General features: G+C 37.6%; 2 protein-coding genes and 1 long non-coding RNA gene across 9 annotated transcripts; 2 read left to right on the forward strand and 1 right to left on the reverse strand.

Annotated features, from left to right (window-relative positions):
• Positions 1 to 2472: 2472 nt before the first annotated feature.
• Positions 2473 to 6897, forward strand: LOC145109078 (cycloartenol synthase-like). Of its 5 annotated transcripts, none has more exons than XM_079046190.1 (15): positions 2473 to 2791; positions 2874 to 3211; positions 3438 to 3589; positions 4003 to 4058; positions 4162 to 4255; positions 4409 to 4581; positions 4663 to 4728; positions 4793 to 4889; positions 5002 to 5115; positions 5225 to 5346; positions 5441 to 5623; positions 5741 to 5991; positions 6173 to 6310; positions 6403 to 6453; positions 6585 to 6897. In XM_079046190.1, the coding sequence occupies exons 6-11, from the start codon at positions 4577 to 4579 to the stop codon at positions 5445 to 5447; spliced, it is 411 nt and encodes a 136-aa protein (XP_078902316.1). In that variant the 5' UTR covers positions 2473 to 2791; positions 2874 to 3211; positions 3438 to 3589; positions 4003 to 4058; positions 4162 to 4255; positions 4409 to 4576; the 3' UTR covers positions 5448 to 5623; positions 5741 to 5991; positions 6173 to 6310; positions 6403 to 6453; positions 6585 to 6897. The 5 variants fall into 5 exon arrangements, with proteins under 5 accessions (XP_078902316.1, XP_078902315.1, XP_078902314.1 ...); XM_079046189.1 differs by having other exon boundaries at positions 2473 to 2771; XM_079046188.1 differs by having other exon boundaries at positions 2473 to 3211; positions 3874 to 4058.
• A 10754-nt stretch (positions 6898 to 17651) lies between these two features.
• Positions 17652 to 23027, reverse strand: LOC145109081 (uncharacterized). Of its 3 annotated transcripts, none has more exons than XR_013708745.1 (6): positions 22589 to 23027; positions 19963 to 20012; positions 19813 to 19870; positions 18375 to 19298; positions 18031 to 18092; positions 17652 to 17912 (listed from the first exon to the last, which is right to left on the reverse strand). It is a non-coding gene; the product is annotated as an uncharacterized LOC145109081 (long non-coding RNA). The 3 variants fall into 3 exon arrangements; XR_013708744.1 differs by having other exon boundaries at positions 18031 to 18111; XR_013708746.1 differs by lacking the exons at positions 19813 to 19870; positions 19963 to 20012 and having other exon boundaries at positions 18031 to 18111.
• On the forward strand, positions 20767 to 21800 carry LOC145109079 (uncharacterized protein At2g29880-like). Its single transcript, XM_079046192.1, has 2 exons — positions 20767 to 21108; positions 21198 to 21800. The coding sequence occupies exons 1-2, from the start codon at positions 20767 to 20769 to the stop codon at positions 21798 to 21800; spliced, it is 945 nt and encodes a 314-aa protein (XP_078902318.1).
• Positions 23028 to 23931: the final 904 nt, after the last annotated feature.

The following is a 23931-nucleotide window of genomic DNA, read 5'->3' on the forward strand; positions in this document are numbered from 1 at the left end:
CAAGTTATTTTTCAAAGATCGACCTGAGGTCAGGATATCATCAGCTAAAAGTAAGAGAGCAGGATATAGAGAAGACTGCATTCAGAACATGATATGGACACTACGAGTTTTTGGTTATGTCGTTTGGACTAACCAATGCTCCAGCAGCATTCATGGATTTAATGAACAAAGTTTGTAATCCATTCCTTGATAAATCTATGATAGTGTTCATAGATGACATTCTGATTTACTCGAAAAGCCAAGAGGAGCATGGCAGACACTTGCGAGAAGTGTTAGAAGTCTTGAAGAAGGAGAAGTTGTATGCTAAGTTCTCCAAATGTGATTTTTGGATTCGAGAAGTCCAATTCTTGGGTCACGTGGTCAACCAAGAAGGGATAATGGTTGATCCAGCAAAAATTGGAGCTGTGATGAAGTGGGAACAACCGAAAAGTCCCACGGAGATCCGAAGCTTTTTAGGATTAGCCGGATATTACCGAAGGTTTATCCAAGGCTTTTCTTCGATCGCTAGTCCATTAACAGCTTTGACCCACAAAGGAGCTGCTTATGCTTGGAGTGATATGCATAGAGAAGCATTCGAGTTGTTAAAGAAGAAGTTATGTGAGGCACCGATTTTATCTCTACCCGATGGAGTTGAAGACTTTGCTGTTTATAGCGATGCGTCAGGTGTTGGGTTGGGTTGTGTTTTGACCCAAAGGGAAAAGGTGATCGCATATGCGTCTCGACAGTTGAAAGAGCATGAAAAGAACTACCCCACTCATGATTTGGAGTTGGCAACGGTAGTTTTCGCTCTAAAAATATGGAGGCATTACCTCTATGGCACGAAGTGTAAACTTTTCACTGATCATAAGAGTCTCCAATATCTCTTTAGTCAGAAAGAATTAAATATGAGGCAACGACGCTGGCTTGAATTACTTAAGGACTACGACTGTGAGATACTTTACCACCCCGGTAAAGCTAATGTTGTTGCTGATGCTCTTAGTCGGAAAGTCAATCTTGAAAGAAAAAGGACAAGAGCGTTGAGGATAGAAGTTGTCTCGACCATTGTGGAAAGTATAAAGAAAGCTCAAGAGGAAGCTTCTGAAAAGAATGACCGAAAGGAGGAACGTTTGGGCAAAACGTTGGTGTTTGGTACAAACGGTCATGGACTGAAGGTATTCCAAGGTCGTATTTGGGTACCTAAGTCAGGAGGGATAAGAGATCTTCTGATGGAAGAAGCTCACAAAACCATGTACTCAATTCATCCCGGCAACACTGAAATGTATAGGGACCTGAAACCCTATTACTGGTGGCCGAAGATGAAGCTTGATATCGTAAAGTATGTGGCCGAGTGTGTGACTTGTGCGAGAGTCAAGACACAACATCAGAAACCATACGGGAGTTTAGAACCTTTACCTGTGCCTATGGGTAAATGGGAAGACATTGCTATGGATTTTGTCACTAAACTACCCAGAACAAAGAATGGTCACGACATGATTTGGGTGGTCGTTGATCGATTCACTAAGAGTACGCATTTCATAGCAGCCAAGGAGAAATGGTCTATGGATAAGCTTGCGAATTCTTACATGAAGGAAATTGTGAGGCTTCACGATGTTCCGTTAATGATTGTGTCAGATCGTGACAGCCGTTTCACCTCGCGATTTTGGAAAAGTCTACAAGAGGAATTGGGTACCAAGTTGTGTTTGAGTACAGCTTACCATCCACAGACTGATGGTCAGAGCGAACAAATGATACAAACGCTTGAAGATATGCTGAGAGCATGTACCCTGGAATTCCAAGGTAATTGGGATGAACATTTACCTTTGGTAGAATTTTCCTACAATAATAGTTTCCACTCGAGCATAAAGATGACACCTTATCAAGCTTTGTACAGACAGAAGTTTCGTACGCCGTCATGTTGGCTTGAGGCCGGGGAAAAGCAGTTTATGGGACCGGAGATAGTCCATCAAACTGCTGAAAAGTTGAAAATAATTAGGGAGAGAATGTTAGCAGCTCAGGATCGTCAAAAGAGCTATGCTGACAACAAGCGAAGACCGATAACTTTTGAAGTTGGGGATTCGGTTTTGCTTAAAGTCTCGCCGTGGAAGGGACTTATAAGATTTGGTAAAAGGGGAAAGTTAAGTCCAAGGTTTATTGGAGCGTTTAAAGTTCTTCAAAGGATTGGGAACCAAGCTTACAAGCTAGAATTACCCGAAGAACTGAATGGAATTCATAACACTTTCCATGTGTCACTACAAGAAAAATAGCCTTTAATGACGCGCAAACAATGACACTTGCTGATTCACGTTACGTATTTTTGGGCGTCCTTAAAAATAATGTCAGACTTCCAAAATTTGAAGGATAGAGGACACGTATTTTTGCGTGCCCTTAAATTAGTGTCTCAAGAAAAAAAAAAAAAAAAAGCACGGAGGGCGCTTTATCTTAAACGCGCATCTTCTGTAGGTGTCGCTTTATAATTTTAGTGAAATGCGCCTTGAGAAGATAACGGGGGAAAACGAAACCCTAAAATTTTGAAAACCCGCCTTTCTTTTCTACCTTCTTTTCTTCATCTTCACAATCGACTCTCCCCTCTTGTTTCTCTATTGTGAGAAGTGACGGAAAGAAGGGAGACTAGGATGGATCTGCCGGTGATGATGAACGGAGGTGCTTTCCGGTCAATTTCGGAGATGGCGTTGTCGATTTCGATGGTTGTTTCCCTCTTGCCCTAATCACGTCGTCGCCGCGAATCACACACCGCTAGGCAGTGGAAGAAGATGATGAAGTTTGTCGTTGTCGTATGCCGCCCTCCCTCGCTGTCTCTAACTATCTCTGCCCTTTCTTTATTCTTCGCTTCTATGATCGTCTCATCTTCCTTCATCTTCTCGGTTTTCCATCAGGTAATTATCGGGTTCGCTCGTGATGCTGAACTTCATAAAAGAGTTCTTCTCCGGTCTTAGCATCTTCCCGGGTAGCTGAACTTCTGTCATCGCTCGGGATCGATCTCAGCCTCCTATTCACCCCTCTACAGCTGTCATCGCTAGGGTCTCGTTTCTTATCATCGGTGAGGCCTCGTTTCTTCTTATCAGTATTGGATTTCTTCTTGGCTGAGGGGCCAGATTGACGAGACCTGTGAGACTTCTGAGATCGCTCCATGCTCCCTGTGTGACTGTGTGAGGATACAGAGATTAATGGCTGCGACAGGGGTTAGCAAAGCTTCTTATTTCTTCTCTACCAGGTATAATAATTGTTTCTTAAAATGGTTTCTTTTTCCTATTCATCACTGTTAGGGCTTATTTCTTCTCTGGGACGAATTTGATTCTTTTTCTGATTTGGGAACTAAAACATGCGAGACTAATGAATTTATTGGTGATAATTAATGGTCTGATGATTCCTTAACCTATGAACATTCACATTTATCTGTTATAGTGAACATCAAATCTTGTGTTTGGATACAATAACAGGCAAATATATATGCTGCTTATTTAAGTTCAAATATGGAGTGGACCAAACAACAAGACATTCTCAGAGATCTTTGTTCAGGGCATTGCTGTTACATTCAATTTACACACTTCAATGTGTTTCCCAGTGCACTATATACATATCTATCTCAGAGGTGATATTCTGTCATTATATCTTTCCTTGCTATTGTAATTATTTGAACTTATTGATGCTTGCTTTGATATATCTTTGATAAAGACGTGAATGCCCTCCTCACCAGAATTCCATCCAACTAAGCAAACCCTTAAGTTTCTTTCTTCAATGATCCCAAATGTTAGATATTTCACAACTTTTGATAACTTCACCTGATCATCATCCTTTCTGCTTTTATCATCATTTTCTGAACCTTTTCTTCTTAGTATAGTGACCTTACTGAAGCTGAACGTGCATTGATTCTAGATAAATTTCATTATGCAACAACAAAATGGAATCAAAATTCAACAGCCATTCAATTTGGAGATGAAAAGGAAGAACAAAAATCTCATATGATAGTTGCAACTGATGCTTGTCTTCCTATTCTTGCTTCAGGAGAATCATCCATCAGCTCTAGTGTTCTTATAAACTATGAACTCCCAACAAAAAAGGTACTCTTATACAATATATTGACAACTATAAAGTTAAAAAATTCCATGTTATGACTTATGAGTAACACTAACAAACAGTCTTTCAAATATATATTATAAATAGGAGGAGCATCCAAGGACAAGAACGAATAAGAGAAAGAAGACAGCAGCACGTAAGAGTAAGATTAATCCGAAAAAACGTCGCTAGAGCCTTGCAGGTTTCTTCATCTGTTCCTTGTTAAAAATTATAAATCAAACATATTTATTTATTTATTTATTTATTTACGAGCTTGGAAGTTCGTTATAGCACTAATAAAAAGTTGGTTATTTGTTTTTTTTCTAATGACGTTTCTAGTTTTGCCCCTTTTCAGGCTGGAAGGGTTGAAGATGGTGAAATGAAGAGGACTTTTAATATGGGAATTGGGATGGTTTTGGTTGTTAGTAAAGAGGCTGCTGAAAGGGTGGTTAAGGAAGAAGGTGAGATGGTGTATCTTATTGGTGAAGTGTAGCTCAAAATACAACTGGCAGTGTCTTTTTACATGAGGTAGGTATTTTCAAATATAGTAAATCTTTTTCTATAATATTTATTATTAAATGATACCTTATTATGGTTGGTGTTTAATAGGGAGGCCAAGAAATTGAGGTTTCTGGATCACCAACAGAAAAGGCCATACTTCAATGGGGGGTTAATGTTAGTTCTTCAATCATATTTTTAGTTTTTTTTTTGTTATTCTTATACTGATGAGATGGCGCAGGAAGAATTTGAAAGAGAAGGCTCTTGGCACTGCCATGGAACACATCCATTATAAGGATGATAATACTCGCTATATATGCATATGGCCTGTAAACAAGGTAAACAATACCATTATAATCTATCTAATCCTTATATTGGAAAATGGAAAAGTTCATATCCTATATCTGAAGCCTTCCCTTTCTAAAGTCTAAACCAAAACCTTTTCTTCAGGTGTTAAATATGCTCTGCTGCTGGGCAGAAGATCCAAACTCAGTGGCTTTCAAGCTATACCTCCCAAGGATACATGATTATCTTTGGTTTGCTGAAGATGGCATGAAAATGCAGGTTTTAAGATGACACTTTCCCATCTTTCTTTCATTAAATTTGATTTCTTCTGTGTGCACATATTAGTATCAGAGTGTATATGTATATGATTTTTCATTATCTAATGCAGGGTTACAATGGCAGTCAACTTTGGGATACCTCATTCACTGTTCAAGTAATTATTTCTACACACCTCATTGAAGAATTTGGTCCAACACTGAAAAAGGACACATGTTCATACAGAAGTCACAGGTTAAAGATACATACATACAGTTTCTCACTGAAATTCAAGTTTTGAACCATGTTGTTTCTTGACTTTTTTTAATTGCATTTGCTTCAATCAAAGGTGTTAGATAACTGTCATGGGGATCTTGATTATTGGTATTAAAGAAATTGTTCTATTCCTAAATATGTTTGAGCGACCCGTTCCATCAGTGGGCTAACCAGCAGATCCAGAGCTCCGCAAGTCATGGGGATGGTGGAAGGTAAACAAGTGGACGGTCCATATATTAAACTGCCTCTATACCCGGTGAGTAGTCAGTCACATCATTCAGATGTTTCTTTTAATTTAATTGTTTTTGGCTGGCTTTCAGACATGTATTTATTGTCTTCTTGCTCAAGTTTTTACTTTTTACTTTTTTCTCAGCTTTGGAGATTTAAAATTGCAAAACCCAGAGAACAAAGCTTTTGCACAACACTTCCAGAAGAACTATGTGGGAAATTTTTTGGAATGTTATCTCAACTTGTTGAATGCGCTGCGTATAGGTGACTATTTACCTGACAGAGTTTCCAACCTTATTTTGCAATACTTGAGCAACAGGTCTGCTTCATTTCATGTAAACGTGGAAAAGAGAACCTTTAAAAGTTCATATTATTTATTGTGGAGATTTTTAAGAGGTATACATACCAATCTTCTAGCTATTTCATAAACAACCTGTTAATTTGTCCCAACAATCATGGTCCTACTTTGACTGATTAGATATGAAGAGGCTTCAGTTGAAGGCAATTCCTGATATTTGGTTCTTCTTTCTAATACGTGTTGACATTTGGTTCTTCTTTCTAATACGTGTTGACGTAGGTTAGTGCCTCTTATGAGCAGGCTCTGATGGACGCCCGCAAGATTATTGAGCTAGAAATGGAACAGTTTAAGATTTGTGAAAAGGAGACAAAGACAAAAGCTTTCTCTAAAGAAGGCCAAGGACAACAGCCTAAAACGGTATCTATTGCTTTGCTTTTTTTGCATATCATACATGGAAATAACCTTCAGTCATTGTATAGTGAAGTTTCTTTGTTGATGATATTTTGTAGGATCCAAAGGAGAAAGCCAAGTCAGAGACTAGAGATTGGTTCAACAATACGGTATAACACTACACTATACTACTGCCTTTATAGCATTATACTAGTACTTTAAAGGCCTCCCTTTGTTTTATTATTTACATATGTGGATCCTCATTTAGACATTATATATGACAATGCTTATTATTGGTTAGGTGTCTGAGCTGGAATCTCAAATCGATAGCTTTAAAGCTGAGATGGAGGGGCTATCTGTTAAGAAAAGAAAAAGCAAGACCTCCAAGACTGAAGTCTTTTTGCCAAAAGCATTCTCATCAGCAAAAGGTTCATATTGATTTAGTATAACATAATTCAAGCAAAACATATTTAGTCATGGGTTTCTTTTAATGTTGTACATGTTTTGTTTTCTATAATAAATATTATGCAATATTAGCAACATTTACTTACTATTGGAATGATTATTTGTATTTGACATATTAATGCAATGAATTATCTTTATTGTTTATGGTATTTTATTTTGTATTATGAGACTTTTAATGTGTGTTATTTAATTTGAAAATTAGTAAATCTATCAAAAATATATAATTTTAAAAACTGTAAGGTCCTGAAACGGATCTTACCAGTGATCAAGCAAACAAAACAATTGATTATAATAAGAATGAAGTAGAAACTGAATCAAGAACAAGCTTGCACACGCTTCTATTAACGAAAAACGTCTGGTACAACTTGTTTACAACAACCGTGAACTCTATGGCATCAACAACCATTAAATGACCTACATAACCTCTATATATAGTGGACTTGGGCCGACTCTGGGTTTACGTTCGTAAACTCATAACAAGGTCGTAAACTACTAACCAAACTACCAAAACTGCATACAGACCCAAAAGAACCTATTACAACGAAAGCCTAGACCAAACCATTAATTAGACCAACGGATCTTACAAGTGATCAAGCAAACAAAATAATTGATTATAATAAGAATGAAGTAGAAACAGAATCAAGAACAAGCTTACACACACTTCTATTAACGAAAAACGTCTGGTACAACTTGTTTACAGCAACCGTGAACTCTATGGCATCAACAACCATTAAATGACCTACATAACCTCTATATATAGTGGACTTGGGCCGACTCTGGGTTTACGGCCGTAAACAGGCTTACGGCCATAAACTCATAACAAGGCCGTAAACTACTAACCAAACTACCAAAACTGCATACAGACCCAAAAGAACCTATTACAACGAAAGCCTAGACCAAACCATTAATTAGACCCTTCAATCTCCCCCTTGGTTTGGTGCTAGCTTGGAGTTAATCTTTGTCGACCACCATCACATCTGCCTGCCCCATTGCCCCGTTCCACATACGTTTATTGATGATTTCAGCAACCATGGACGTGTACTCTTTCGCTGCTTGCTCAAAAATCTCCTCGGCAACTTTTATTTGATAAGTACTCAGATGATGAATATCCCACTTCCTGAACTGGAACAAATCCCTTCGATCATAAAGATGGATACATCCATCTTTAAGCTTGATAACAGCAGACGATGTAGTCTCGTCGAAAACCCAGTAAAGCATGGAGCTTAGGGATCCATCTGGATAACTTTGAAGAACAAGGATTTGTTTAACCTGATTGGTTGCAGGCCACATCACCACCTGAAGTGGATGACCAGTCTTGGGATCTATGACGTCTGGATAATGCTTGATAACAGACTCAACAGTCTTCATTGAAGGAAAACCCCTTTTCACCTGGTCTTCTAGGAAGTGTTTGAATTGAGTTGCCTGTGGATTATCCGAGAGATTTGCAAAAGGAGATTGTGATAACTCTAATAGATCCACCCTAGTCCATAAATTGAAATCATGACAGTCTTTGTATAGCTCAGTGTTGCCACTCTTTCTTCGTACTATCCACATGTTTAGAGTATCATGAAATCCCCAAGAAATGATCCCAGACCTATCACCATACGTATCTCTAAAGCGTACAACCCCAAGATCCGTAACGGTGATTGTTGGTTGATCCTCAGGTGCATTCTTGTCAGAACTCCTCTTAAACAAAAGTTGTCCCTTTTCAGCAGCTTGAGCTTGTCTATCACGTATAATTGCCGCAATATGGGGAGCATGAGCGGGCTCCTCATCAAAACAATTTACGACCCGTGAAGTCTGAACGGTTGGCATGGCAACAAGATGAGCTTGAGTATGTAGATTGATCCTGTACTCGTCTGCAGATGTTTTGTATTTGTCACCAAGATCTCCTTCAAGCCTCTTCTTCAAATCAAAGTAACTGGAGGTAAGGATATTAAAATGGGCTTGAAGATCAGAGATTTGCTTTGTCTTTATCGCTCGATCATCCTGAAGATCAAAGACTTGAGATTTCAGTTTGGCATTCTCATTCAATAAATCATTGACTTGAATATCAAGTTCAATGTTCCTCTGATCCAGGACATTGATCTTCTTTTGAAGCTCATCAACTGACGGTTTATCTACTCCTTGGTGACCTTCTATGAAAGAAATTCCTTTGTCGCGAGAAGAAGGATCTACACTTTCATTCTGAGTGAGATGCATAGCTAACCGTACAGAGGCATCATCAAGATCTGCCCCAGGAGGAGAGAATCCGGGTGGAGCAGAGGAGCCACCAACCTCAAAATTGGTGCTAGGACCTCCACAAAATGGTTCTGTTGATACGATGGCAGGGGTAGTTGTTGGTGTAATCAGCATGCCATGAGACAAGTCAAAATCCAGAGGCCCAAACCTAGGATCACGTCTTCTTCTCTTAGATGGAGGCTGTAAGGTCTGGTCTGTTGTATCATCACCCTGAAGTGGTTCAATTGTAGGTGAGGCAACGTCAAGGGGAGGAATCCCTGACACTGTCACCATTGGAACTGTAGAATCAACCACTTGATCTGTAGAAATGGGTGTTGACTCGAGAACGTCTTCAGAGTCCCTTATCTCCGTTGCTAGGTGAGCAACATCACTGATATTATCAAGCAATGTGTTGAGGTTGACATTCGACAAAAAGTCATCATTGCTTCCAAAGTTGGTTGGAATCTCATCTCTATCAAAACCTGTAAGGTCAAGGTCTTCATATTGATCGGTCTCAGTTGCATTCTTGGAAGTCCCTTCATTGTAGTCACTTTCGACTTGAACTGATCGCAGGCCATGCTCCTCAGCTACATACACATTAGGAGCAACTGTCTCTTCCCCTTTCTGATCTGATACCGTGATCACATCTCCTTCCGAGATCACCCTTTCTGATGAAGTAGGCTCCGAAGATATCTTATTAGAAGATCAGTGGGACTCGGACGCTTCATTCGGCTCAGCAAATCGTCCGAATTTAACCAGTGGATATAGTCCTTGAAAGATAACTTTTCCTTTGCGATTTTGTTTAATGAGCCCAATAGTGTGAGGGCCCAAGGACTTCATATCAAGTGTTTCTCCCTGCTTTACCATGTCAGGAAATTGTTTGTTGATGAAGAGCTGAATGAATCTAGGATACATCAAGAAGGTATCCTGTGTGATGGCATTGATGTTGACCACAAACTCGTCCAGGATAAACCTCGAAAAGTTGAAGCCAATCCCTGCAGCAAGAGAAACAATAGCTCCAGTGTTTCTCAGGGATATTTCATCCGCACCAGACCTCCTGCCGGAGATGCAGCTCACGAACACATGGGCTAGGAATCTCCAATAGGGTGGCAGAAGCTTTTTCACTGTAGGAGGAGAATCGCCTTCATACCCCATCTTCTTCAAAATTTTCTGAGCATCTTCAATTCCAATTTCAGTGGGAAAACTCAGTAGGTCATTGATCAACAATGTCTCTCTAACGAACTACTCATCGATCACAATTTTGCATCCATTAACGACTGCATCTACTGTCACTGCTCCATCATCATCTCTTCTCATTTTAACAGTCTGCCAGAACTCTCTTATAATTTTCTGATAAACAACGGTGTTCATGGTGATGGCGGAGGCCAAGCAGCATTCCTTCAGTCCATGAATCATTGACTTGAATTCTCCATGTGCCACCGGAGGATCTGCCAGTACCATTGCTAGATTGTGCATGTCTGCGAACTTTAAGCCTGCCATTTGATCTGCACTAAAACATACTAAGTAAGAAAAGAAAGATATTTGAGCAATTAATGTTTTTAATTTTATTAAATCAATTTCAAATTTAGCCCAAAAATAATAAATTATTTTGACCAAAGTCAAGTTTACGGTCAACACAGAGTTTACGGTCAAACTGGAGTTTGCGACCGTAAACCCATGGCTGTAAGCTAACGGCAACAAACGGAGTTTACGGCCGTAAACTCCATGGCCGTAAGTTTGGGCCGTAAACTCCGACAGATCGTTTTTCGTCGATTTTGGCTACAAAGTTGCTTGAAAAACGTACAAATGTCTACAATAGGTGTATAAGTGTCTTTGTCTAACAGCCCTTTTACTCCAATCGGTATCAAACTTTGCATAAGAATGTGGTGGTCATGCGCTTTCAACCCAATAATGTTAGTATTGGTATCGTTCACTTTCTTACAGATGTTAGAACCAAACCCATCCGACAGTTTAACATCTTTTATAAATTGACAAAAGAGTTGTCAACTAGATTTCGTGAAAGAGTATCTTGCATGGGGTCTATGAAACTTGTCACCATTTTTTTGCAACCATTCATTTCTCTGGATGTTTAGAATTCTCAATTCCTCTCGTGCATTTGATGTGTCTTTACTTTTATTGTTCATTAAAAGAGTACCTAACAAACTCTCATCCACATTTTTCTGGACATGCATGAGATCTATGTTGTGTTTCAACTGTAGAGAAGACCAATACTCGAGTTCGAGTAAAATGCTTCGTTTCGACCAGTTCAACTCGTAATCTTGCCGCTTTGGCTCCCCACCTCCATGCTCAGGATGTTTACCGGTTTACGAGTTAGTAGACAACCTAGTTGCTCTTGTATGTCGTCATTACTAAAGTGTCTCGGAGCGGGTCTTGTCTCTTCCATCCTGTTAAAGTCCAACCTTTTTCTTAACGGATCATTAGCATCTAGGAAACGACGATGACCGATATACGACTTTGGTTGTTGCACGGTACGAAGGAGTGTCTTAATTGAAAGTAGCACATGCTCTATACCCTTGCCCACTCCAACCTGATAGACTACTACGAGTTGGCCAGTCGTGTATTGTCCACAACAACATAGCTCTCACCGTGAGGAATGTGTTTGTCGCCGCATCTTTAATACGTATGCCTGAGTTCCACAAATGTTTAAGCTCTTCCACCAACGGCCTAAGGAAAACATCCATATCCTTACCAGGAGCTTTTGGGCCGGGAATCAACAAAGTCAACATGAATGATGACTCTTTCATACAAAGCCAGGGTGGCATATTGTATGTGGTGAGTATGACCAGCCATGTGCTATGTGGATTACACATGTTTCTAAATGGATTGAAACAGTCAGCTGAAAGACCTAGGCGTACGTTACGGGGTTCACTCGAGAAGTCGGAGTATTTTTTTATCAAAATCTTGTCAATGTTCCCCATCAACAGGATGACGCATCACACCATCTTCTGAACGTCCGATACTATGCCAAATCATATTTTTGGCAGTGTGCCTCGAACAATATAAACGTCGTAGTATAGGGGTCACACGAAAGTACCGTAACACCTTATGAGCTACTTTCTTACCCTTGGTGTTTTTATTGATCCATCGGCTCTCTTTACAAACGGGACAAACTTGCAATGAATCGTGTTCTTTCCAAAAGAGACAACAATCATTTTTGCACACATGTATCGACTCATACCCCAGACCAATAGACTTCAGTTTCTTTTTGGCTAGATAATGTGAAAGGGGAACCTTGTTGCCTTTGGGAAATGCTAATTGCAACAACTCAAGGAGTTGATCAAATGAACTATCAGTCCATTTGTTGTTCACCTTGATATGCATTAACTTTGCTAGAAACTTAAGGGAAGAAAAGATGCAACCATGATACAATTTAGTTTCCACTTCTTCCAACAACTGTGCAAAATCATCATCCACACTGCTACCCCTTGTATTCGAGGTTCCTTCATCAAGGTTGGTATCATTTTCTCTCGAATCCCACATCACATTGTCGATTAAATCGGCCATTTCGTTACTTGGCAAGACGACTGGTGGAATAAAATATTGTAACCTCCTAAATTTCGAGTCCAAAAATTTCTTTTAAAAACATTACTAATTCATAGCGTTAAGTCATTCAAACATACAAAAAGGGTTTATATGACAAATCATAGTTTCATTTCCAAAACACTTGTTTAATTATCAGAGTAAACATCTCAGGCTAACTTACCATGGTGTGTGCACTGCAACCCTCCCGAGCTCCTTTTCTGAAAACTGAATACCTGAAACCAAAACTGAAAACCGTAAGCACGAAGCTTAGTGAGTTCCCAAACCTACCGCATACCATACATATCTACTGACCCATACATGCCATACATAATACCGAGCACATAACCACATACTGGGCTCCCGCCCGCTATCGGACCCCGTCCGCCACCAGGCCCCGCCTAGCTTCGAGCCCCGCTCGGCGTACATATCTGTTTTCCTTAGGCCACGCCTGTCTCCGGGCCCCGCCCGCTAACATGTACTCGCATACAATCATATCACAACACATAACTAACATACTCTACTGGATTACTGTACTAAGGCCTCGCCTATCTTGGGCCTCGCCCCTGTCCTACCACTGATGAATCATGGAATCCCGTCCACGCTCCTACTGACAGTGAGATACGGGCCCAGCCCATACTCACTCTTTTCCTAACTTGGGCCTCGCCCCTGCTCTACTGCTAATGAGGTATGGAACACTGTCCACACTCTGCTATTGGTGAGATACGGGACCTCGCCCACACTCACCTCCCTACCAGGCACATACATGTATCACACAGACAACAAGTATAACTATCATACAAACCATTCCTTGGGCACCCGCCCGCTAACATTGGACCTTAGTCCCGAATGTCATACTAGCATACTGTGCCTAGGGCTAACCCCCGGGTCTTCCTACTCATAACTACATGGGCCGGCATTGTGGCCGTAGACCCATTCACACAAAGGGAGACTCACATGCACTGCTGAACTTTGCTGATAACCCTCTGGCTGCTGTCCGACAACTCTCCAAACCGCTGCTCCACTAGCTCCCCGAGCTACTGATATCAATATAACACTTAGCTCCAAACTGAACTCTAGAAGTCAAACTAAGTCAACTCTGGTCAAAGTCAACCTTCCAGTTGACTCGACTCGCCGAGTCAACTCATAGACTCGCCGAGTTCTTAAACTCAGCAACTCTCAAAATACGACTCAACTCGCCGAGTCACCCCAAGACTCGTCGAGTTCAACGATCTCTAAGTCCCATCCTGTCCAACTCACTGAGTCACCACTCAACTCACTGATCTGCGTCTTAACCAGAAAAGGTTGAGGTTCTACGACCAGACTCGCCGAGTCCAAGGCAATCTTTAATAAACTCGCCGAGTTGTTCTTCCAACTTGCCGAGTCCATGCTCATGTTCATAAAACTCGCCGAGTACACCCATGTGACTCGCCGAGTCTCTTCAGCTCTCAATCCATACAGTGGCTTTTCGAGCCATGCAGGGGCTCCAATCCATAGATCCACTCTTCTACAGTCTATCCCTCACGTAAAGTGACAAACTTTACGTGAAACCAAGGAGCTATAGGCCCAAAACACTCTAGGGCTAGGGTTTATGACAAAGGGGATTCACCAACAACTTATTGACATAAGCTTTATGACCTTCTGGACCATCACAAGTCTAGATCTGAGGTAGCAACCTTAGATCTAGGCCTCTAACTCCACATAGATCTCAATCATGCCCAAAATGCCCCAAATCTCAAACATAAGATAGATCTAATTGCAATAAAGCCAAAGCAACAACTTATTACCTCAAGGATGACCTCCCACTGAAGACTAATCCAAATCTCTGCAAATCCCCTTGCTCCAAGCTTCTTGATCTTCAATATCTCTTCACAAACCCCCCCCCCCCCCCTTATCTAGGTCCCAATTTGCTTCCAAGGGCTCTCTCTCACGATTTAGGGTTTCTGGATCTCAAATGTGAGTAAAGAGGCTGGGGAAGGGATGTAATGTTCTTTAAATAGCGCACAACCCCCGGGATTAGGGTTTTTTTCTCGTCCAGACCAGACTCGCCGAGTCCACTAGCCGACTCGCCGAGTCGGTCACTTACTCTATGCCCCAGATCCCGCTCCGACTCGTCGAGTTCCTCCCTGGACTCGACGAGTTGACTCATGACTTAGAGCTTTTCCTTTCTTTTCTTGGTCTTTCTGATTCTAGGTGTTACAAAGATTCACCATGATAAATCCAAATTTTGTACGACTTACTGAAATCATTTATAAATATATGGCGTTCTACTGCAGTCGGGTACTTGAAGTAACGGTTATCACATTTTTCACACGCACATCTGATTTTACCATTACTATCAAGGTGTGACTTGGACTTCTCGATTAAAGCTTTGAGTCCTGCTTGGAACTTAGGATGGTTTCGATATGGATTAGTAGTCCAGCTTTTATCAATAGACATGATGTTGCTGAAACATAATTTTGGGTTTAGAGTTTAGTATACAGAATTAACATTGTTTTTTTTACAATCCACATTTTTTTTACAACTAAAAAAATAAAAAAACTAAAAATTAAAAAATTAAAAAATTAAAATTAAAATTTTTATTTATGAGTTTTTTTAATTAATTTTAATTACAATTACTTGTAATTTATATAGGCAAAAGTTGTAAGTATTAAATAAAATGGTCAAAGATCCAACGAATCAATTTTTTCCACACGTTTGTTTTATTTATAGTAGATGTATAAATATACCCATGATTATTGAAAAGAAAAATTGTTTGTTTCTTTTAATATGTGTAGCAAATAGTTTTTAATGAATAAAATATTAAATAAAGAAAAATTAATAATTTTGTATATCCATAAAAAAACATTCTTACTATTATACCTTTTTATATTTTTTTTTATTTATAATATTTTTTGTTTTTTTTTCAATTATAGCATTGTACTTTAAACAATTATATTATGTTGCTGTGTTGTTCTTTTTTACCGTCGAGATTAATATATATATATATATATATATATATATATATATATATATATATATATAACATTGTATAAATATGTTGCAAATAAAAAATTTAAAAACTAAAAAAAACATGAAAATATAAATATGAAACTATATAAATATAACATTATAAGTTAATTTGAAGATTATAAGTTAACTATAGAACTTATTGGTTAATTTGGGGTTGGCTTGGGAACAAACTAGAAACTTTCTAGTATTCGTATATAAGTTTTTAAACAATTTTATAACATTTTTTTGTGTTTTTTTTCCAATTATAACAATAATTTATTTTTATTTTTTTCAATTGTAGCATCCTACTTATACCAAAACCACATATTTTCACATAACACATAAGAGCATGAAATTCACATACTTTCACATACATATACCACATATACACCAAATACAAATACATTCACATACACACATAATAACATCCTACTTAAACCAAATACACATACTTTCACATATATAGATAATAACATCTTATTTATACCAAATACACAAATTTCACATTCATATACCACATTTACAACAAACATACATACATTCACATACACACACAATAACATCCTACTTATAACAAACACATATAATTTCACATATATAGATAATAAAATCATATATACTTCTACCAAATACTCATATACCACATATACATCAAATACACATACATTAGCATATATACACCAAATTCACATAGATTCATACAAATATCAAATATACATACATATGGCAATTTTCACATAATCGATACAACTACACATAGCTTGCAATTAAACTCAAATTTCACAATAAATTGAAATAATAGAACCTGTAGTGGCGGAAATCAACGAATATGTCGCCGGAAAAATTGGTCTTCACCCGAAAATATCCTCACCCGTAAACCCAAAGACAACACTACCAAAAACACTGAAATTGAAAAATAATTTGCAATTAATCATCAAATGCAGCTAGAAATCGAAGTTAACATACAAAGACAAAGAGATATAAGAACTTCAACTTACCTTTCTTCCCAAGATGGAGCTAGAAATCGCGACTTAACCCCGTTTAATTGAAGCCCTAACCACCCTTGATCCCTAATCTCACAATGTGGGGAGATATCTTGTTGGAATCAAGGAATCGATAGCAAAATGGGGCGCCGATTGGAAGAGCAGCAGCGTCACAGGAAAAAAAGATGGAAAACAGGAAGCAAAAGAGCAGAATGCGTCCGTTTTTCTTTTTTATCTGCGATAGCCTTTAGCGGCGACAATTTAGGCTTTACCGGCGACACGAATCAACAGCGGCGACTATCTGGAGGGAAGGGTACTGCGTCTTTTTTTAGACCACTATTAGCGGCGACTTTTTAGACTTTTAGCGGCGACACGTATGTCACCGGTATTAGGTTTGTGCGGATAAGAAGCCCCAACCGTTGGATTAGATACTCGATCGAATGACTGAGATCTAAGGGGAAAACGCGGATTCGGGTGAGAAGCCTTTAGCGGCGACACAATTACCGACGACGAAGGCTTTTAGCGGCGACAAATGGTAGAGTCGCGGCTAAAAACCTTCGTCGAATCGTCGCCGGTAATTGTGTCGCCGCTAAAGGCATAGTTTCTTGCAGTGAAGTATGTATGTGTTTTTTACATTTCAAGGTTTCAAGAGTTACTGTTTGATTTTCGGACGAGAACTTGAGTTATGTTTGATTTCCATTCGGTATTTCATAGGTTCACATCAAGATGTTTCTTATTTTTTTCTTTAATTTATTGTAATCATTATTATGTTAATAAATTAAAACCTAAACAAATCTTTAGTTAGATTATTCTTCAAAACATAACATATTTTATTTTTAGCATAAAACTAGGGAAGAGCCCCGTTTTGCGGGGTTGGATCCGCCAGAAAAACTTGTCTAGGGTCAAAATGAACGAAGCAATAACACAAAAAGAACTAAACAAAAAACACAAACAGGAAAACCATTTCTCTTTCAACTAAATGCAAACTCGAATTCACATAAAAAAAATAGACCCTCATTTTGAAGGAAAAAAATAGAATTTAGCTGCAGCAGTCGTCAATTGACCGAATTCTTTTGAACATATTCATAAATTCATGTAATGTTACTCTAGAACAATGTCACAACAACTTTTTACCCCAAATGTTTTATACCAGAAACAAACATTACGAATTCAAAAAAGAAACAAATAGACATAATTGATAATACCATTTGTATCTTAACAAATACCATTTGTATCTTAACAAAGTATAAATAATGTGTTAACATAATACCATTTTTCCTATTACAACATTGGAATTTGAAAAATCCACCCAATAAAAACAAAAATGGAAGTATAAGCACTTAGATTACTTTGCTATATTTTCACCAATTTTACTGTTGGCAGCTAGTACAACCACAGGAACACCTTCTTTATGTGCATCATCAATAAAGCTGTAGAAGAAAGAAAGAAACAACATATTCAAGTTAAAATAAGAAATAAAGTATAGAAAATGAATGATGCACTAAATAAGGACAAATATTATTTTCAGAAAAGGATTGCAGAACTCACTCTTCAGCACTCGGTCTCAGAGGCAAAGATTTTGACATCACAAGATCTTCCAATGTTTTTTGCTGTCAAAAGTCCCATTGTCTTGGCACATCAAAAACAACACCAAGAAGCAGTAATCATAATAATAATAATAATAAATTCAAATGATAATGGTCATGACAATAATGATATTCTGCTAAAATATTTGTGCAGAAATCTCATGTGAGTCACTCACAGACATGAACACATAATAACTAAACTCCTCAATGTATGCAAAATGATTATTCATCCAAATGAAATTAATTTTTCAGCTATAAAAAGTTAGAAAAGAAACAAAATGAACACTTTATTTATATTAATCATACCTTTTCTTGGAGAACACTTTTCATGAAACTTCCCTTCTCATTAGTGGGGAGTGAAGTAGGCTAGCCTATCTGAGAAATGGATTAGCAATAGAAGAAAAAAAAGCCATAGAAAGACGATATATGTAATCCATATTTGTTAGCTTGGTATGAAAAAAAAATAACATTATTGAAGTACAAAGTTAGCATTTCCTCCTCTATTTTATCAACATAAGAACATAATAGAAGGTATGAAATAAAGAGAAAACACATACCAATGGTAGGATTGGTGTCCATTTGCATAAACAAATGAAAAAAATTACTTGCAAATAATAATAAACAAAATTAATAATGATAAAAAAAAATCAAAATTTAGACTAAAGTCATCATGAAAATAGGAGTCCGGTAAGCATGAGAAATGAACAAACAGAATGTGATAATGATGAAAATGATAATAATATTTATATCAAAAAAGTAAGAATTGAAAAGAACATTTATATTCAGGAACCAAAAATATAAGGAACTCAAATACTTCAACTGCCTCATTTGATTTATCTAATGGTTTCATCGTCTATAATGCAATTTAAAGTAGAAAGTGAATATTTATTAGTTATGATGCCTAAGTACCATTTATGTTAGTATATCATCATAATAAAAGGAATTACACATCCATTGCCCCTGTTTCTTTATGTTAACCTTTTGATAGGTGACTGTTGGACTTGAGTAAAGATGAGAACATGTGAAATTGTAAAGATATAGAAAAGTCATAAGATGCCTTTATAGGTCTATTTCCTGAACAAAAAACTGCCGGTGAATAATGATACATATGATTAAAAATAATCAAGCAAAAATAAAATGTTGATAATAAATACCTTTAAGAATCTCTGCAATCTACCATACACTTTTACTGTAATTTCATTCATCTTCTTCTTTCTGCTCATCAAGAGCCTAATTCATACATAACAGCATACACAATTAATGATTTGGTTAATTTTGAGAAGCATAAATTCTCTGAGAAGCACAAACGGAGACCTTTAATGTCTCCATAAGTGGAAATAATGTAAGCATTCATAGGTCTATATTCTTTATACCAGATAAACCCACAAAAAACTTAAGAAAAATGAACTTTTTTGCATTTTTTTTGTTATTTGGTTTTAGTTGGGCATTTCTTCAAACAGGTGGTGGGTATGGATACAAAGACATACATGCACAGGGAAAGTGGAAACATCAAGTTGGCATGAAGAACGTGACAAAGTAGTAGCAAATCAATACTTTATTAAGGCAACAAATCGATTTCAACAGTGTTTGGGATTCTTCAAAAACCCAAAATTCAAAACCAATTATTGAACTAAAATTATCCTTTTCAGAAGAAATATCCTTCTTCAATATCAAGGAATGCATTTTAATTTTTCATTTGAAAGCTACAACAGTTAAAAACAGTTCAATTGAAATATTGTTTAACCTTGTAATGAAGATCTAGCTGCACCTTTCTTGTTGAGTCTTAGGTAATTTCTTAAATGCTGGATAAATTAGAGATGGAAAATGTCAATCTATGTATGTTAGAAACTTACAGAGCATCGATTACACAAAAAGAAAGAAATCTGTAGGTCACCTAAATTGAAGGCGTCACAATTGCTCATGCGATATACATCCATGAGGAGTCTGTCACCCGACAATAAATGTATTAGCTGCTTGTACATTTGATTTGAAGTTTACGTATGTGTTAACGGATTGGGAGGGTACTGCATCAGACTCAAGAATAATAAAGAACGTAGATATTGTTTAGTAGATGGGGGTTTGCCTCATACGAATAAACTAATGGTGCCATATAGAGGTGTTAGATATCACTTAAAAGAGTACTCCATGCGTGGTCCACAAAATTCTAAAGAGTTGTTTAATCTTCGTCATGCTTCCTTACGTAACGCCATTGAGCGAGCTTTTGGTGTCCTTAAAAGAAGGTTTCCTATCATTCGAAGTACAACGGAACCATTTTACTCTTGTGAAACACAATCTGCCATATTTTTGGCATGTTGTATTCTACACAACTTTTTATTAGATGAAGACCGCGACATAAATCTTGAAGATGAGGTGATGCAGGAGATCTTAAACGGACCACAAGAGCAAGATCGTTGTAATTCAACAGAAACAGATGAGGATAATAGTAGGGCAGATCAACTAAGGAATTCAATTGCAAATGAAATGTGGGCAAATTATTTGGCACATTCAAACAATTAACTTAATATGTAAAACTAGTTTCATATTGATGCATTTTGTTTTCAATTTCACATTTTATTGAGGATTGGTTTTTGAGATTAATTATGTGTTTTACCCTTCATATTTTTCATTAGTATTATGCTTCGTATTGTGGTCTAACAATGTATGATTCTTAATTTTTATTCCTATGTGCAAAGTCATCATGAGCAAACAGGAAGCTAGTGGTAGTGAAAAGGAACAAGTTAAATGGTCAGATAAGATGGATTATGCGTACATCAAAGCGATTATTAAACAACAAGAGATAGGCAATAGGGTGAATGGTAGTTTCACACCAACTGCATATGCTCAAATGGTTGAGGAGTTGAACACAGAGCATCAAATGGATATTACCAAAAGTCATTTGAAGAATCGCTACAAAACCTTAAAAAAACATTTTTCGCAATGGTACGATTTGTTTAGGGGAATTTCATTGAGCGGGTTCTCTTGGAATTCAACTACTCAACTAATAGAAGCGGAGGAAGAAGTATGGGATAATTTAATAAATGTATAAGTGTTCCTTTTATGTCTATGTTATTTTTTTAAATATTTTATGTTATCTTTTGCAAAATTAATTATTTTTGTGTTGTTAAACAGTCAAAACCTGAGGCTGCGTTGTTAAGGACAAAAAAGATTGCAAACTTCGATGATATGTTGGTATTATTTGCAAGGGATAGGGCATCTGGTGCACATGCTGAAACGGCGAAAGAAAGAAATGACCGATTAAATAAAAATGAAAAAATTCAAGTTGAAACAATTAAAGAAGTTGACGACTTGTTAGCTAACAATGAAATTCATTTGGAGAACGAATATGTTGATCTTGATGATGACATTCAGGGTGTTATTCCAACTCCGTTTTCACAAAGGCAGTCTTCAGGTGCAAAGAAGTGTAAGAGTAAAAAGAGAAAATTTGAAGAAGAAGAAGAAGAAGAAGATTTTAACTCAAGGATAATGAAATCGGTTGATAATGTGGCTGGTGCTATCAGGGAGGGTAATGTAATATTTGATAAAGCTTATCCTCGGGAGTATACAGGGGACGAAATTTATAGAGAATTGGAGTTGGTGGGTTTGGAACCCCATGAATTACCGAGGGCTCTAAATTTTTTAACAGCAAATCAAGCAAAAGCTAGGACATTGTTCAGTTGTCCCCTTCAGATACGGATGGGTGTCCTCAAAGATATGATGGGTGCACGTGATTGAATAACCTTGGGTGATTGTTACTGGATTGATCTTATGTGTTTATGATTTTGGTTTTTTTTTTAACGTTGTTTGTGGTTTTTGTTTTGCATCTTGAAAACAATTGAATAACATGCGGTTTTGAATCCTTTTTAAAAAAAGTTGTTTTGTTAATGTTTTAACTAGACGGGGAGGAGGGGAGAGTTGGTTATTTTTGGGGGGCGGGGGGGGGGGGGGGGGGGTTAGAATGGATGTGGGGTTGTAAACACTTAAAATATTTACTTAATAACATGAAGGGTATAATTGTCTTTTCTTTTATTTTCTTTTCTTTTCCTTTCAACTCGGGAGCACCTAAAATGAATACTTTCTTTTCCTTTTTTTGAACTCGGGAGCACGGAATACTTTATCCTTTCCGTTCCCTTTCTTTTCTTTTCCCTCCTTGTTCTTCCTTTCTTTTCTTTTCTTTCCTTTAATGAACTCAGGAGCAGGGTGTAAAGAAATCAAACATAAGACACAACTGTGAAAAAAGTAAAAAAAAATAATAATAATAACGAACCTACAATTTTAGAGTTTCCTCAAAAGACTAATTGCAGTTTCACAAATACAGATAACCTATTGCAGTTTCACATATACATCTAAAGGATTGAAGAAAACCGAAAGAAGGAAAGGATTGAAGAAAATCACACAGATTTCGATTACAACAACTAATATGATTTCGATTTCAACTGAAATCAGGGGAAAAATAAAACCGAGAGCAGCCAAAATGCAAATGCAATTGAACGAAAGCAGGAAAATATTGAAGAATATCGAACCTGAAGCGAATATGTGGAGTGCAACGGCGATGGAAATCGTAGTAATAGGACGACAAGCAGTCGGGAATCGCTTGAGGAGACCGGCAATGGACGAAGAGATCGGAAGAATTAACCGGTTAAACTTCTTAACCGTAGAGAACCGCACAATGATAGCAGAGAATAGTTCGTCTCCGTTCCTGTAAGCCCACTAATTGAAGACGACTCCTCCGGAAAGAACTCCGGAAGTCAATACGGACAATAAATCGTTGCCATGGAGCTTTTGTCAGCTTCGTCTTCAAGTCCCCAGAGAAAAAAATATTGAAGAGAGAAGGTGGAGGAAGAAGCAAGCGGTGGAGACATCGATCAGAAGATGGAAGGATCGGGAACTAAAAGTGTTTACTCTAAGGCGGTGGAGGAATCAGGGAAAGAAGAAGCCGTGGACAACAATCCAATTCCTATTGGCTTAGGCTGCAGCTGTGGTGGGAATGCGGTTTCCCCACATAAGCAGCCAACACCGCCCTGGGTGCGGTTCAAACCGCAGTGCGGCAAAAAATGGCCGCGGCTTGTGATTGGGCGTAGATAATTTGACTGTTTTGTGATTGGGTGGGGGGAGAAATTAAAGTTTTTATTTATTTATTTACTTTTTAAATAAAGTGTGACACCACTCCTTGGGTATGGCAAGGAACCGCACTTTTGTGGTAAAAATTACGTGGCGCTTACGTGGCAACGAAGGGAGTGTGGTTTCGGTGACACCACTCTCTCCAGTCTTAGACAGTCGATACCCTGCACGTGTAATACAGTATAAATATAAATAAAAACAGGTAAATAAAAAAACAAAGCAGAAAAAAAAAACCCAACCAATCACAGCCAAGTCTTGTTACCAGACACTTGTAAATTAGTATATATATATATATATATATATATATATATATATATATATAATAACAAGTACTTTTGTTTTTAGCACAAAGACAATGTATTTTTAATTTTATCCAAAAGTTGTAATATATTTATATTTTTAAATAAAAACAACATACTTATATTTGTTACTCCCATCCTAAACGATTATCATCAAAATGAAACTATTTGCTCAAAAGAACAATTCACCACCTTTGAACGATGCCTGTCACATTGTAGTTAGCAACATACTTCACCTTTTATCCTGAAACAACGTGTTGTCAAAAGAAAACTCATTGCCGAAAAAAATAATCATTTAAAAGGCTAAAACAAATTATATGACACGAAAATGAAACTAATCGCCACATGAAAAACATACACCGAAAGGAATTATCTAGCACCGCCGCATCGCGTGGGTATATATATATATATATATATATATATATATATACACACACACACACACA

The sequence above is a fragment of the Lactuca virosa genome, chromosome 4 (assembly GCF_052849685.1).
Source record: "Lactuca virosa cultivar CGN04683 chromosome 4, Lactuca_virosa_CGN04683_v6, whole genome shotgun sequence".
In the NCBI taxonomy this organism is placed as follows: Eukaryota; Viridiplantae; Streptophyta; class Magnoliopsida; order Asterales; family Asteraceae; genus Lactuca; species Lactuca virosa.

Excerpts from the sequence above, each read along its gene's own strand:
- LOC145109078 (XM_079046188.1), top strand. Across the intron at positions 4,890-5,001 it reads GCATATGGCCTGTAAACAAG|GTGTTAAATATGCTCTGCTG; the intron begins GTAAACAATACC and ends CCTTTTCTTCAG. Across the intron at positions 5,116-5,224 it reads AAGATGGCATGAAAATGCAG|GGTTACAATGGCAGTCAACT; the intron begins GTTTTAAGATGA and ends TATCTAATGCAG.
- LOC145109079 (XM_079046192.1), top strand. The coding sequence starts at position 20,767 with ATGAGCAAACAGGAAGCTAGTGGTAGTGAAAAGGAACAAGTTAAATGG. Across the intron at positions 21,109-21,197 it reads TATGGGATAATTTAATAAAT|TCAAAACCTGAGGCTGCGTT; the intron begins GTATAAGTGTTC and ends GTTGTTAAACAG.